The sequence below is a fragment of the Hyaena hyaena genome, unplaced genomic scaffold (genome assembly GCF_003009895.1).
Source record: "Hyaena hyaena isolate Hyena2069 unplaced genomic scaffold, ASM300989v1 scaffold_6, whole genome shotgun sequence".
Classification (NCBI taxonomy): domain Eukaryota; kingdom Metazoa; phylum Chordata; class Mammalia; order Carnivora; family Hyaenidae; genus Hyaena; species Hyaena hyaena.
In genome coordinates this window covers 7,415,136-7,429,359 of record NW_024080638.1, presented here as the reverse complement: position 1 = coordinate 7,429,359, position 14,224 = coordinate 7,415,136, and the positions used below count along the sequence as shown (strand labels likewise).

The following is a 14,224-nucleotide window of genomic DNA, read 5'->3' as shown; positions in this document are numbered from 1 at the left end:
ACCTCTGCCCTCCTGCCTGCTTTCTGATACTCTGTCACGCCCAGACTTCCAACCAGGTCCCTGACTGCCACTGTTGATTGAACATTTCCTAGATGCCCATCCCAGGCCCTGCACCAGGCGCTCTGTACACAGCCTTCCAGCCACCTCACAGCACCATCACTGGAGATTACCATCCCAGCTCCACGGACAAGGAAACTGAGGCTCAGGCAGGTCTACTGACGTACTCAAGAGCTACAGCTAAGAAGGGCAGAGCTGGGGCCCCTGGGTGGCTCAGTCAGCTAGGCACCTGACTCTTGGTTTCAGCTTGAAACCAAGCATTGGGCTCTGTGCTGATGGTGCGAAGCCTGCTTGGGATTCTCTCAGTCTCTCTCTCTCTCTTTCTCTCAAAATAAATAATTTTTTAAATTAAAAAAAAGGTGGGGGGAGGCAGGGCTGAGTTTGAGCCAAGTCTAGCAAAAAGCTGGTGCCCAAATCCTATGCTGGTTCCTAGCATAGGATCCGTCTTGAACTTCAGTCCCAGAGCCCCAGGCCCCACCCAGATCCATGCCTGGCCCTACTCTGACAGCCAGTGGGCCTCAGTCTTCTGGCCCAAGGTAACCAAAAACTTCTTGACCTCCCATGTAGCGCCCTCTGCCCCACCACCCTGCCCCCAGCTGCTGGTGTCACGGGGAGCTGTTCTGCTGGGCTCTGGGAGGCCTGGAGAGGGTGGCAAGGAGGACAGGTGGGCCCCCAGGGTCCAAGCCGCGGTGCAGGAGGCCCCTCTGGGCATCTCCCAAGGACCTGAGGGTGCCTGTCTGCAGGACTCGGGACCCACATTCCAGTCTGGTCATTACAACGCACAGAGGGACTTTTCTATACTTTTAAAATCAGAACCATTCCTGAACTCCCCTCAGTTCGGACATCCCCAAAAAACTGGACATCTCTTGCCTTCACCCTCCCTGTCCCCACTCCTTGTTTGTAAGAAAAAGTGTCGAGCGCAGCTCCAGAAGGGCCTTGAAGCTACGGGATCATGGCTCCCAGTCTGCCCCACATCCCAAGACCGGAGGCTGAGAGGCCAAGCCTTCTCAGTGAGGATGGGCTCTGGAGCGGAGGACTCCGGAACCACCCCAAGGCATCGCAGCTACCAGGGAGGAAATCATGTGTGCACACATACACACGGAAACATCCCATCTCACCAACACACATGAAAACACACAATCACACACAGACAACGCAGGACAGGCACCCCTGTCCCATCGGAAGTAGTGACAGTTGGTGAAAGTGTAAAGTTAGCAAAAACACAAAACCCAGAGGCTCAGCCATTTCCAGTCTCAAGCTTTTTTTTTTTTTTAAACCCACACTGCCCCCAGATAAAAATCAACTAGATAATCTCACCAAGGACACCACATGTCCGTGGTTAGGACAGAGCTGGCCCTGGTCTGCCCCTAGAGAGGAGGTGAGGGATGGACCTTGGGGCCAGCTCCTGATTCTATCCTCCCCCTAGACTGAAATTAACCTGCAAGGAGCAGAAAGAAACAAGGAAGGACTCGTGGGGAAAGACGTCCTGATCAGGAGAGCCCCCATCTTCGACCCCCAGTGACACCCTACGCGCCCCCAAGGGGCCAAGAACCCACCTGGCGGTAGCGACGCTCCGAGCACACCTTGCAGAGCCCATTGAACCGGTTCATGGCTGCGGGTCCCGTCTCGGCTGCCGCCCCATGAAATCCCAGCTCTCCCCCCAGCAGTGGGAGCCCACACTGCGCCCCGTCAGCCTGGCATGACCGCCCTGGGAAGCCCGCCCCGCAGAAGAATGGCAGGAAATCACCTCTCACCTCCCCAAGCCCTGTCTGTGCTGTGTGCCTCTGCACGATAAGCCCGAAGGCTTCCTGAAACCTCAGAATGACAAGGAAGAGGGAGAGTTTTATATTAAAATTCCTGTCAACTAGTTAGTATTCCCCCCGGCCCCCGGCGGGGAGAGGGCGCCTTTGTTCTGGCTGCATTCTCCGCCGTGGGCCACTTTGTGATTCCAATGTTCTCACAAACACCCCTGGCTGGACGAGAACCCAGGCAGAAAACACGGCCCCCGCTCTATAACAACGCCACCTCCCCCTGCAAATCCCAGGGTCCCGGGTAGCAAATCCAGAGGACTGACACAATCTAAAGAATCCAAGGACGCCTTAGGGGGTTGCACTCACAGATGTCCCATCTCAAAACAGAGAACATGAACCCTGTGGAGTGTGAGGAGCAGCCTGCCATTCAGAAGCCACTTCAAAGTCAGTTGCCTCGGCTTCACGGCTCTGATGACATGTAGACCATAGAGGCAAATCAGGAAGGGAGCTCCAATCAATAGATGATCTGGTTTCCTCATTTTACCCATCGAGAAGCTGGGGTCTACAGTGGTTAAGGTCACGCAGCAGGGTAGGGGGGAGCTGGACCCCAGTCTTGTTCCCTGCTTTGTAGGGCAGTACCTGGTGATCCCAGCGCCCCCTACACCCACCTCACCATCTCTGGGGAGACCCACCCCTCCACGCATGTCCCTGACACCTGAGAGTGTCCCTTGGTACGGCCCAGCTTTGGCTGCCGTGACAGTGCGCAGGTCACCTGTGCACAACTTCTCCTCCTCCCCACGTGCACAACAGGAGAGTTGAGCTAGTGACCTCCGGAGGCTCCCCCTCAGCCTGACCAAGCTTCTGACAACCTCCCCCACGGCGCTGAGTCCGAAGGACATGTCTGAGTTCAAAGCCCAGGAAAATCAACTGGGCCTCAGAGCAATGTCCCCATGGGTCAGGGCCTGTGTGCAGATCCAGAATGAAGCCACCTAGAAATGTGCAGTGTTGATGTCCATGTCATTCCCATAAACCATCAGTTAAGGCTCTCTGGTCACTGCCCTCTCTGGGCAAGTACAGAGAAAGGGAGAGAGATACAGCTCCTTCACCGAAGCTGCAAAGCTTAAACTCCTAACGAAGCTACAGAATATAGTAACCAGCAAATTCTTTTCATACTGTGCTGCCCCAATATGGTAGGGACAAGACACATGTGCAAGGTACATCTGAGTTCATTAAAGTTAAATAAAAGGAAAAGTTCAGGTCCTTGGTCATACTAGCCCCTCGTCAAGTGGCTGGTGGCTACCATGTTGGACAGTGCAGCTCTAGACTGTATGTGCCATGAGGGCAGGCCCCTCTGACTTGCCCACAGCTATACCCCAGCACCCAACACAGGGTCTAGCCCACGAGAGTGTTCAATAAACAGTGAACAAATGAATAGATGGGTGAATGAATTGAGTCAGGGAAAAGGAAAATGCTTTGTAGACTATAACACGTCTACATGTAAGATGTTATCAGGGAAAAGAGCACCATCATATCTTCCCAAATAGGCCACGTGAGGAGGCAGTGTGGCACCGTGTGCACTTAAAGGCAGCCAGGCCTTACTCCTGGTCCTGCCTCCTTCACTCGGTGGCCGTGTGGCCATGGAGAGTGACCTGACATCTCTGAACGTTACGTGTGTGAGATGAGGAAGTAACAACCATCGCAGAGGTGGCAGTGAGGATTAAATTGGGTAACGACAGCATCTGACGCAGCGGGGCTTCTAGAACAATCGCGGGGAGTTTGTTTCCCCCTCTCTTAGCTGTTAGAGAAAACCATGGATCACCTGCTGTGTCCTGCAAAGGGATGGAATGAGTGTGGAGAATTCACCAAGATCCCTGTGCGAAGGTGAATCTCCAGATTCACGGCCTTGATGGAGTGAGGACCTGTTGGTGTCAGGTTCAGGCCCAGTAGCTGCTCCCTGACATCAAGCAGGCCTAAGCTGAGGGTGATTTGGCCACGACGCCAGGGGAAGCCAGCGGTCTGAGGGGGTCCAGGGGGGAAAGGAAAGAATCAGACTTAAGAGACTGAAAGCTGGTAAGATCCAGATGCCTCCATCTCCAGAGGCCCGGGCCTGACCCTCCCCCCACCACTGTCCCAACCAAGAGTAACCTGAGGAAAGCACAAAAATAACCCCTTAAAATGCGTGCCTTGCTGAATTTCCAAGCTCCGAGTGAACCTGAGTGTCAGGCACCAAATGTGGTCCTGTTTAGGGGTCTCCTGGGCCAAGGGACAGAGCAGGAGCAAGTCAGAGCCCAGGGCAGTGCCCAGGCCCTGTCACTCCTACCCCGGCGCATCCCCACCTACCTTGAGTTTCTCCCCACTCTCAGTGTCCCCACCTCCTGGAATTCTCCGCGGCGGCTCTGGAAGATGACAGAGGAGAGTCAGAAAGCTGCTCCTGGCACATAGGTGTCCATTCCACAGACCACCCAGAGGAGGAGGCCAGAGTGGCAGGCCAGGTGGCTGTCTGGGTGGCTGCTGGCCTCCAGGATACGGGGGTGCACAAGCTCAGGCTACACGGGGAATCAGAGGCCGGGACTGCATGTGAGAAGGACAGAAGAGAAGGGAACACGAAACCCAAGTCCTGAGCCTCAGGACTCCCCACTTGCCCTGCCTATCAAGGTAGGCACCCCCAGGCCAGCAAGACAGCCCAAAGGATCCTGGGAAGGGGCCATCCAGGAAGCTCCTGAAGCCCAGCCCTCCATAAGCTAGAGTGGAGGTTCAGCAACCACGCGGGGTCAGGCCTGCGCTCCTCTGCCAGGAAGGTCCAACCATATAAATAAAGGTGTTGGGGGCAAGAGGCTGCCTACAGCCTATGTTATAGCAGCTGCTGTGAGAAGTCCCTGGAGCCCTGACTTGACTGCAGCCAGGGGTGCCAGATGCCACAACACAGCGGGGCAATGCTACTACGCAGGAAGGGAGGGAAAGGAGAAGCCAAGGGGGGTGGGTGGAGCAGCGTGTCTGGGCAGAAGCCGAAGGTGACATCCGTGCACCTCTCAGGGGCCGCAGTCGCCGCCTGGCCACCTTCAGGTGCTTGGTCCGGCCCAGGTCTTCGCCCAGAAGGTAGTACCAGCCGCTGATCTCCTGTCACGAGAGAAGGCATGACATCACATGCTCAGACAGACGAGGCAGAAGGCACAGGTCTGGCAGCCCTAACCCCCCTCAAAAAGCAGCAGCTGGAGAGCCTCCCTCAGGAGCAGCATCTCTGCAGAGACAGACACTCCAGCGGCCCTGCCCCAAAGGGAGCTGCCATGCCTACACCTCCAGGAAGCCTTCCTTGATGCTCCAGGGGGAGCTGGTCTTCCACTCTGTTGAATGCCCACAGCCCATCAGCCCTGGAGCACAGCGGTCTACTCGCATGCCTGCCTTCCCACTAGGCTGTGCACAGGCTCTTTGATGTGCCTAGCACCATGCCTGGTATACAGTAGGAGCTCAATGCATACTGACAGAACAGAAGGGAGGGAAGGAGGGGGGGATGGAAAGGCCAGGCTCCTGAGCAGTCCCCATGGAGGGAACCTCTTCTCCCAGGACAGAATGAATCCAGAGCTGCAGTCAAGAGAAGATATTTGGCACCGACAAGGAAGATAAAGATTCCCCAGCCACCTACGCCCAGACTTCACTTTCAGGACACCAAGTGGCAGGGCCACCTGGCAAGTCCATGCAGAGGCCACCAGGACATCTCTGGGGATGTGCAAAAGGAGCATGTCTCTCGCCAGCTCAAAAGCCTCCAGTTGGGCCGTAGGGGGAGAGCGTACAGTGCAGAGGCAGATAAGGGACCCACTACCCGGAGGGAGGAGTTTCTAGCTTCCAGAGAGTCCTCACTCAGCCGAAAGGAAAGCTCCACAGGGGATGTCGCTGCTCCCTCCACCCCTGAGCACTTGCTAGACCCAAAAACACGCCACCTGGTAGATCATGTCAGAGGCTGAGACCACCCAGCCCTCCTCGTCCAGGAGTGCTGAACTCCGAGGGACCTGCAGACACCCTTCATGGCAGACATCAGACCCAGAGCCCCTGGAAAGCCTTGGGGCTGTCTGCACCACTGATCTCTGGCAAGGAGAAACCAAGAAGGGGACCCAAACCCTTGGTCACTCAGATGATAAACAGTGTTGTTATTCAGGTCGTAAAGCACATAAGACAGAAACCCCACCCGAGGGCTTCCAGACAAAGGCTCTGCCTCTACTAGTCCTGGCCTCCATGGGATGACCTTGCCGGAGGCTTCCCTGGGACCCACCTTGTCCGGAGTCAGGAGGGACTTCACCCCAAAGCTCATGCAGCCGATGAGTCCACTCCGTCTGAGAGAACAACAGAGGCTTGAGTCAGCACCTTTTCGCAGGCTCTGGCGGGAGGTCAATTATCAAGTGCAATGTATGTTTGCCTGATATGCTGAGGTTTACAAAGCACTTTTACCTGCATCGCCTCATTTGTGCTTTGCAACTGTGTGAGTGAGGTGGAGACATTTCATGGAGGAAAAGGCTGAGGCTCGGTGCCAATCCCCTTCCTAAGGTCACAGGACTAGTTAGGAGTGAAGGCTTGTGGGAAAGCCAGGCATCCTGGATCAGAGAACAGCACTCCCTCCACCAGCCACAGAAACTCAGAGCTACCCATAGGCTTTGGGTTTTTTTTTCTTTTTTTAAAATAATTAACATACAGTGTTACGTTAGTTTCAGGTGTACAGTATAATGATTCAACAACTTTATACATTTCTCAGTACTGATCAATATAGGGTACTCTTGGGGCACCTGAGTGTCTCAGTCAGTTGAGCATCCAGCTTTGGCTCAGGTCATGATCTCACAGTTCATGAGTTTGAGCCCCATGTCAGGCTCTGTGCTGATAGCTCAGAGCCTGTAGCCTGCTTGGGATTCTGTGTCTCCCACTCTCTCTGCTCCTCCCCCACTCATGCTCTGTCTCTCTCAAAAATAAATAAAGATTAAAAAAAATTTTTAAAGAGGGTACTCTTGATCCCCTTTATCTGTTTCACCCCTCCCCCCACCTATCTCTCCTCTGGCAACCAGTTTCTTCTCTATATTTAAGAATCTGGGTTTTTGTTTTTGTTTTTTTAATGTTTACTTATTTATTTTGAGAGAGAGAGAGAGAGAAAGAGAGAGTGCATGAGCGGGGGAGAGGCAGAAAGAGAGCGAAAGAATCCCAGACAGGCTCTGCAGTATCTGTGCAGAGCCTGATGCAGGGCTTGAACCCACAAACTGTGAGATCACAGCCAAAGTCAAGAGTCGGAAGCTTTACTGACTGAGCCACCCAGGTGCCCCCAAGAGTCTAGTTTCTTTTTTGTTTGTCTTTTATTTTTTTTATTTGGTCATTTGTATTACTTCTTAACTTCCACATATGAGTGAAATCGTATGGTATTTGTCTTTTTCTGCCTGACTTATTTCATTCAGCATGGACTGTTCTGGTCCTTTGGAGATCTGAAGAGCCAGTTCCCACAGGGAATTTCGGCACTCAAATCAGTTGGTGATGCTCAAAAGAAAAGCTATAGGATCTCAAGTTCAAGAAACATTTCTCAGATGCAGGCAAGACCTTAGTAATTTCTGGACAGTTTCAGATCAAGGTCCAAAGCAACACAAAAATCATCGAGACAAACATTACCTGGCTGCCCACTGGGCAAGTAGAGGCATGAGCCAGGGTCAGGCCTTGTGGGGTGTCAGTCACACTATGGCAAGAGGATGAGCTCTGCAAGGTCCTCCTTGGCTGAGAGTAATTCAAAGTCCTGAAAACTATCCACCATTGAGTCCCAATATCCAATCAAACACTGACTGATACGTGGCTGCTTTCAATAATGACGGCATGGGGGACCCTGGGGGGCTGAGTCGGTAAAGCTTCTGACTTGGTCTCGGTTCAGGTAACAGTCTCCACAGTCTCACGGTTCATGAGTTCGAGCCCCGCATCCAACTCTGTGCCGGCAGTGCAGAGCCTGCTTGGGATTCTCTCTCCCTCTCTCTGCCCCTCCCCTCGCCTGTGTGCGCTCTCTCTCTCTCTCTCTTCTCTCTCTCTCTCAAAATAAATAAATAAACTAAAAAATAATGACAGCATGGATTAATATTAATGAAATTCAAAAAATAATCTTGTCACTGTGAGAGAAAAGGAAGTTTACAAATCTGTAGTTGAAGGAGAAAGACGTCCATGAAAATATTAACCATGGTCATATCTGGTAGATGCGATTAGGGGTCTTTAGTTTTCTTCTTCGGGTTTTCAGTGTTTTCGAATTTCAAATTTCAACCATTACTTTTGCAACCAGAAAAGAAAAACAGTATGAAAGTATTTGAAAATACGTCTGCCATCTTTCTCCCTATCTGAACACTAGCGTTTCTTTTCCATTTTCCTGTTCTCCTCTCTCTTAGTGCATCTGCAAGTCAGGCTGCTCCAGAGATTGTTTTCACAGCTATTAATGGAGGCAAACATAAGGACTTAGATTAAAGCCTAATCCTTCAATATCTGAGGGACCCACGGAGAGGAGGGATTGAGCAAATACCACGGAAGACACGACAGCAAAGTCAAAGATGGAATAAGCTGCCTGGGTGGGTAGTGAACTCCTTGGGTTGTGCTTCCCCAGAACCTGGTGTAAGGGGGCCTGAGTGAGGCCAGCGGCCCTGGCCAGGGTGCACCACAGAATCTCCTGAAGGGTGCATCTGAGTCCTGTGCCCCGGCGTCCGCTCCTGGAGACCAGACACACTAAGTCCAAGGCGGAACCCAGAGGTGCAACACTAGAGAGAGCTGTCCTCGGGGCGCCTGGGTGACTCATCAGTTGGGCATCCATCTCTCGGTTTGGGCTTGGGTCATGATCTCATGGTTTGTGGGATCGAGCCCTATGGTGGGCTCTGCACAGACATTGCAGAGCCTGCTTGGGACTCTCTCTCTCCCTTTCTCTCTGCCCCTCCCTCTCTCTAGCTCCCCCGCAAATAAACATTTAAAAAGAGGTGCACCTGGGTGGCTCAGTCTGTTAAGCATCCAACTTCAGTTCAGGTCATGATCTTGCTATTCGTGGGTTTGGATTCTGCATCTCCCCTCTGTCTCTGCCCCTCCCCCACTCATGCTCTACCTCTCCATTTCTCAAAAATGAGCAAACGTTAAAAAAAAAAAAAAAAAAAAAAAAGCTGGGGCGCCTGGGCAGCTCCGTTGGTTGAGTGTCCAACTTTGGCCTAGGTCATGATCTCGCCATTCCCAAGTTCGAGTCCCGCGTCGGGTTCTGTACTGACAGCTCAGAGCCTGGAGCCTGTTTTGGATTCTGTGTCTTCCTCTCTCTCTCTGCCCCTCCCCACCATCTCTCTCTCTCTCTCTCAAAAATAAATAAACATTAAAGAAAAATTTCAAAAAAAAATAAAAGCTGTCCTGGAAACCCTGCAGGGCACCCGCCTATGCCTGTCCCAGTCAAGGACCAGTGGACTAGGTCTCTATAAATATATACTGTTTGCATTCTCCGGAAAGGGTGGCAGCTTACCGTCTGACAGTCCTGAGCAAAACAAAACTGGCTTCTCGCAGACAGCCAAGTCAAGTGAGGCAGCTAGGGCTGCCGACTACCTGGGACAGATCCTCACAACTGGCACACATGCCCTACAGAGGCGCACTCGGCACCCGGCCGGCCGTGCCTCACCAGCTCCTGTCACTCTGCTCCTCCCCCCGCCTCTCTCTCCCTCCCCCCGTTTCCTGCGGCCTGGGCTCCACCTGCTTCCCCTCTTCCTTGTCCCCTCCCACCATAAAAGCCATACTAATAATCTCCCCAAAGAGGACAGTGTGCTTACCCTGGCCAGGCAACCCTTCCACACCCATCTCACCAGCCCCCACCATCAGGAACAAACACGCCTCCCTCCTGGGAAGTGGCCAAGTCAGCACTGACAGTGGCAGTGACCCTCGCAGACACTGATGGGAACTGGCATGATGCAGACACTGGCTGCCATGCCAGGGAAGCCTTGTCCAGACTTTCCCGACGTGCTCACCACCAACTTAATTTCGTTTGTCAACACATTCAAGAGCAACCTAGCTGGTATGTAGGTGCTCAAACTGCCCTGCTACACACTCTCTTTCACACTGGCTACGGCTGTAACTCTCTACATCTCCAAGCACAATGCTTTAGCTGTAACACAGGCTGCCTCTCCTCTTGCTCTTCAATAAGTGGAATTTTCATTCCCTGGTGCTTAAAGAATGCTAAACGGTTAATAGCCTCCCAGGAGCTTTGCTTCCTGCTAAGGGGCCTCCAATGATTTCATGCTAATTCAGGCCAAGTAAATTGTCACAATTAATGTCCATAAGCAGGAAACTCTCTCTAAGTGTTCTTCAATTAGCTACTCCTTAAGCCTGAAATCTTTGGAGGAAGAAAGACTTCTTTTACATGTAATCTGAGTACGCGGCAATATACCAGTCAGCTTATAAACGGGAACTAGGGCTCACCCTGGAGACTGCCTGAAAATTTCACCAGCACAAAGTCTCAGGGGCCAAGCCTTGGTTACTTCTGAATGCTAAACCCTAAGCTCAGGGCTGGGTGCACTCAGCGAAGGCTTGACGAATGGATGAATCCATCATGCCCGCGGCTGGCTGGCAGGCACTGGGCAAGGAGCCGCAGCATTAAGGAAAGAAGACAAACATGCAGGAATTTAAATAGCAACTCAAGACAGAAATACAAAGGCTATCACTAGACAGAGCGAGATGGACAGATGAACAGTGCAGGCAACAAATGTTGAAAGCTCGGGGAGGCAAGATGCTGGAAGAAGGCCTAAAAGGTTAAGCCAAAGAGAATAAGAGGAAAAGGACTTCAGGCAGAGGGAACAGCCAGAGCAGAGGCTCAAAGATAAGGCTTCATGGAAAACTCATGGGGAATAGTACTTGGCTCAGTTGCCTTTTGAGCAGAGGGTCGGCCACCCACTACAAAATGAAAACGCAGGGGCGTCTGGGTGGCTCAGTTGGTTAAGCATCTGACTCTTGATTTCACCTCAGGTCATGATCTCATAGTTCATGAGTTCGAGCCCTGTATCGGGCTCTGCACTGACAGTGCAGAACCTGCTTGGGATCCTCTCTCTCTCTCTCTCTGCCCCTCCCCCCTCAAAAAATAAACTTAAAAAGAAAAACAGCAGCAAAATGAAAATATTATTTTGAGAGAATGCATTTTAATTCTCTCTCTCAGGGGACTTAAACTCTTTCTGTTACAGGGTTACACCATTTAATCTCAATTTATTTTTAATTGGATGGCTTAAATTGAACACATATTTTTCCGTTTATATTTTTCTTTCCTTTTCTTTCCCTGTGTCTGGCCACAAGCTCTCTAATGCTTAGGCACTGTACTTGGCACTGGAGTCCTGTTTGGAAAGTAGATTAAAAGACAGAGAACACTTAGAATGCCCAGGACGGGGCATGACACAGCAGCCAGTCTGTCCATAAATGTACACACTCTTCACATAAAAGATGATGTGTTTCAAACGTGTGTGTGTGTTGTTCTTTTTTTAACTCTGTGCGTGACATTTCAACCCTAACAACTCTGGCCATGGATTCTGAAAGCACTATGATTGATACTAGAAGTTTCAGTCTGGCCTTCACCATATGACCAAACAAAACTTTCATTTTGTTTTTAAAGGACATTTTTCTTTAATGTTTATTTATTTAGAGAGAGAGCGCGCATGCGCGCATGCATATACACGAGCAGCGGAGGGGCAGAGACAGAGAGAGACAGAGGGAGACAGAGGGAGACGGAGAATACCAAGCAGACTCTGCGATGCCGGCGAGGAGCCTCACACAGACTCACGCACAAACTGTGAGATCGTGACCTGAGCTGAAACCAGGAGTAAGATGCTTAACCAACTGAGCCACCCAGGCACCCTCAAACAAAACTTTTAAATAGCTGAGTTCCATAGTCAATGGTATTAAGGAGTTACTGTTAATTGTCAAGCATGATAGTGGCATTGCGGTTGTCTTTTTAAGCCAACTTTTAGAGAGAGACAGATGAGATGAGATGAGATGAGATGAGATGAGATGAGATGAGATGAGATGATGTCTAGGATCTGCTTCAAAATAATCCACTGGAGGAGGGGAGAATGCATAGGAGCCTAGAGGAAGTAAGATTGGCCATATGGTGGTAATTGATAAAGCTGGACTGTGAATATATGAGGGTTTATTATATATAATCTACCTTTGCATATGTTTGAAAATGTCTATAATTTCTCGAAAACTCACAGAGCCTGAAAGTGTAAAATCTTAGCATTTCTCACTGCATTTCACAGTTGAGGAAGCTGAGGCTGGGAGCGGGGAAGGAACTCACTCGAGGTCTCATAGTGAGTTGGAGCCAAAATCTCCACTCTAAGGCCTGGTTCCCCTCAACTCCCACCGTGTCACAATGATGAGGGGACACCAGTCAGCCCTTCCCCAGAACATCTTTGTAGACCATCTTGCTCCCCACGTACAAGTTTAAGGCCATCACTGAAAGGATCGTGAGAATTTGAGAAACAGATGCTTCCCTTTTATCTCCTGTCTGGTTCGAAATGTAGTTGCCACATGTTCAGCTGGATAATTTATGCACAACCACATTATAAATGCCCAGGGGAAGCAGCCCAGGCTCTGAGGAGCAAGTGTCCTGACACAGACAGAGTACAGCTCTGGAGTCATTTATCGCCTTGTGCGAGTCAGTCCAGTGCACTATAATGTGCTTATGACTACACAGGTTTGGCGCCGGCCTGCCTGGATTTGAATCCTGTTTCCACCACATCCGAGCTGCGTTAGCTTGGGCAAGTTACTTAACCTCTCTGTGCCTCTGTGTCCTCACCTGTAAGCGAGAGACAATAGTCCTCATTGTGAGGACTAAGTTGGGCAATGCCGGGAATCTGGTATGTAATGTCCACACACAGTGGACGTTAAGTACTTAATTGATGTGAGCTGTTATATAACCTCAGGGAAGTTCTTAAACCTTTGTAAGCCTCGGTTTCCTCTTCTCTGAAGAGGGGGACAATAATAATCCCTACCTCTCAGGGTTGTTACAAGGATTAAATGAGATAATGTATGTTAGGTGCTTGGCACAGAGAAGAGTTCAAGAGATGTTTGTTTCCTTCCTTCTGGAATTGTCTTTCATGTCGGCAAGTTGCATGTCCGTCCTTTGGGGAAGCACAGTGTGATCTGAGAGTGTTCTGCAGGGCAGAAGCTTCCTGCCATTGCTCTGCCCGGCTCTGAGGTCTTTCTGGCTCGGAGACGGGTCAGCGCTGCGCCTCCCTGCAGCTGAGCGGCCTCTATGGGGCGGGCGGCTCCGGCGGGGCCGTCTGTTCCGCAGCAGGCCTGTTCGAGCCTGCTCTGCCCCTCTTGAGCTTTGGGTTGGGATGGTGACCACGAGTTCAACTGTGTTTGGTTTAACAAGGAATCTCACTTTCCCAAAATAGGCAACAAGTGGAGACATTGCCTCTGTCACACTGCCCCGCTGGGCGCTGACTCACTTTCCCCGGCCTCACTTTCTTTTCCAAAACCCGTGAGCTGCGCCCTGCCTGGCTCGCTCCGGTCTCCCGGGAGGGCAGACCTCAGTGGCAGATCCCAGCATGGTGCCAGCCTCCCGCACCTGCTCCCCTCCCTGCCTCCATCTGCTGGCTCCCCAGAGGTGCTCTGTCTCTCCAGCGCTTCCCCTCTGTCTTCTTTGGGCTTTCCTGTCAAGACAGGCTTCTGACCCTTGAGCCTTGGCACTCAAGGTCTTCCTGGGCAGTCCCACCCACTCAGCACGTCACCTTGGTGATCACGGCTCCCACACCTGCACCCTGGCACGGACCTCTCTATCCCCTGAGCTCTGCATCAGCAAGGCTGCCCCCTACACACCTCCCATGTGGCTGCTCTCCAGCCCCTCCGTCTCCGTGTATCCGAAGCCAGTTCCCTCCCACTCCAGGACACTGGTTTGGTTGAGGACACCACCCCAGTACCCAGGAACCATCTCTGACTTCACCTGCTGCTCTCACCACCCAATCACCACTAAGTCTCGTTTATCTAATCTTCTCAATCTGTCCCGAGTCTGTCTCCCTCCTCTCCATCCCTTAAAGCTACTCTCTCATAGATCACTGCAAGGGTCAGCAAGTTCCTTCCCAGCCTTCCACAGCCCTACAAGGATGACAGATCTAGAACACACGCCTGCCACGCCCCCTGCTCAACACCCCTCAGTATCTTTCCGCCACCAGCTTCCCAAAGACCAAGCGGGCGGCATGAGGTTCCCCCGAGAACCTGTGTAAAAGTACATCCCTCATCCTGCCCATGAAGATTTGGGCTGAATCCATCTGATGTGGCATCTGGAAAGCTGTGTTCCTCCCAAACAGCCCAGCGAATACTGATGTAAACCCGGGGTTGAGAACCACCTGCCCTTAGGAGGAAGCCCATTCTCCAAAGAACACCTACAGAATCCTTGAATTCGACTTACATCAACCTCT

General features: G+C 51.7%; 1 protein-coding gene across 3 annotated transcripts in view; it reads right to left on the bottom strand.

The window, feature by feature from the left end:
• RGS3 (regulator of G protein signaling 3) overlaps positions 1 to 14,224 on the bottom strand; it is a 122,451-nt gene that overhangs the window by 85,852 nt on the left and 22,375 nt on the right. For 2 of the 3 annotated variants that reach the window (XM_039240169.1, XM_039240207.1), the window contains exon 1: positions 1,614 to 1,681. In XM_039240169.1, coding sequence (XP_039096100.1) covers positions 1,614 to 1,667 — 54 coding nt within the window. In that variant the 5' untranslated portion in view covers positions 1,668 to 1,681. Of the gene's footprint in view, positions 1 to 1,613; positions 1,682 to 4,148; positions 4,205 to 4,834; positions 4,926 to 6,072; positions 6,134 to 14,224 lie in introns of those variants that run through there. The other variant, XM_039240179.1, reaches the window with a different exon arrangement.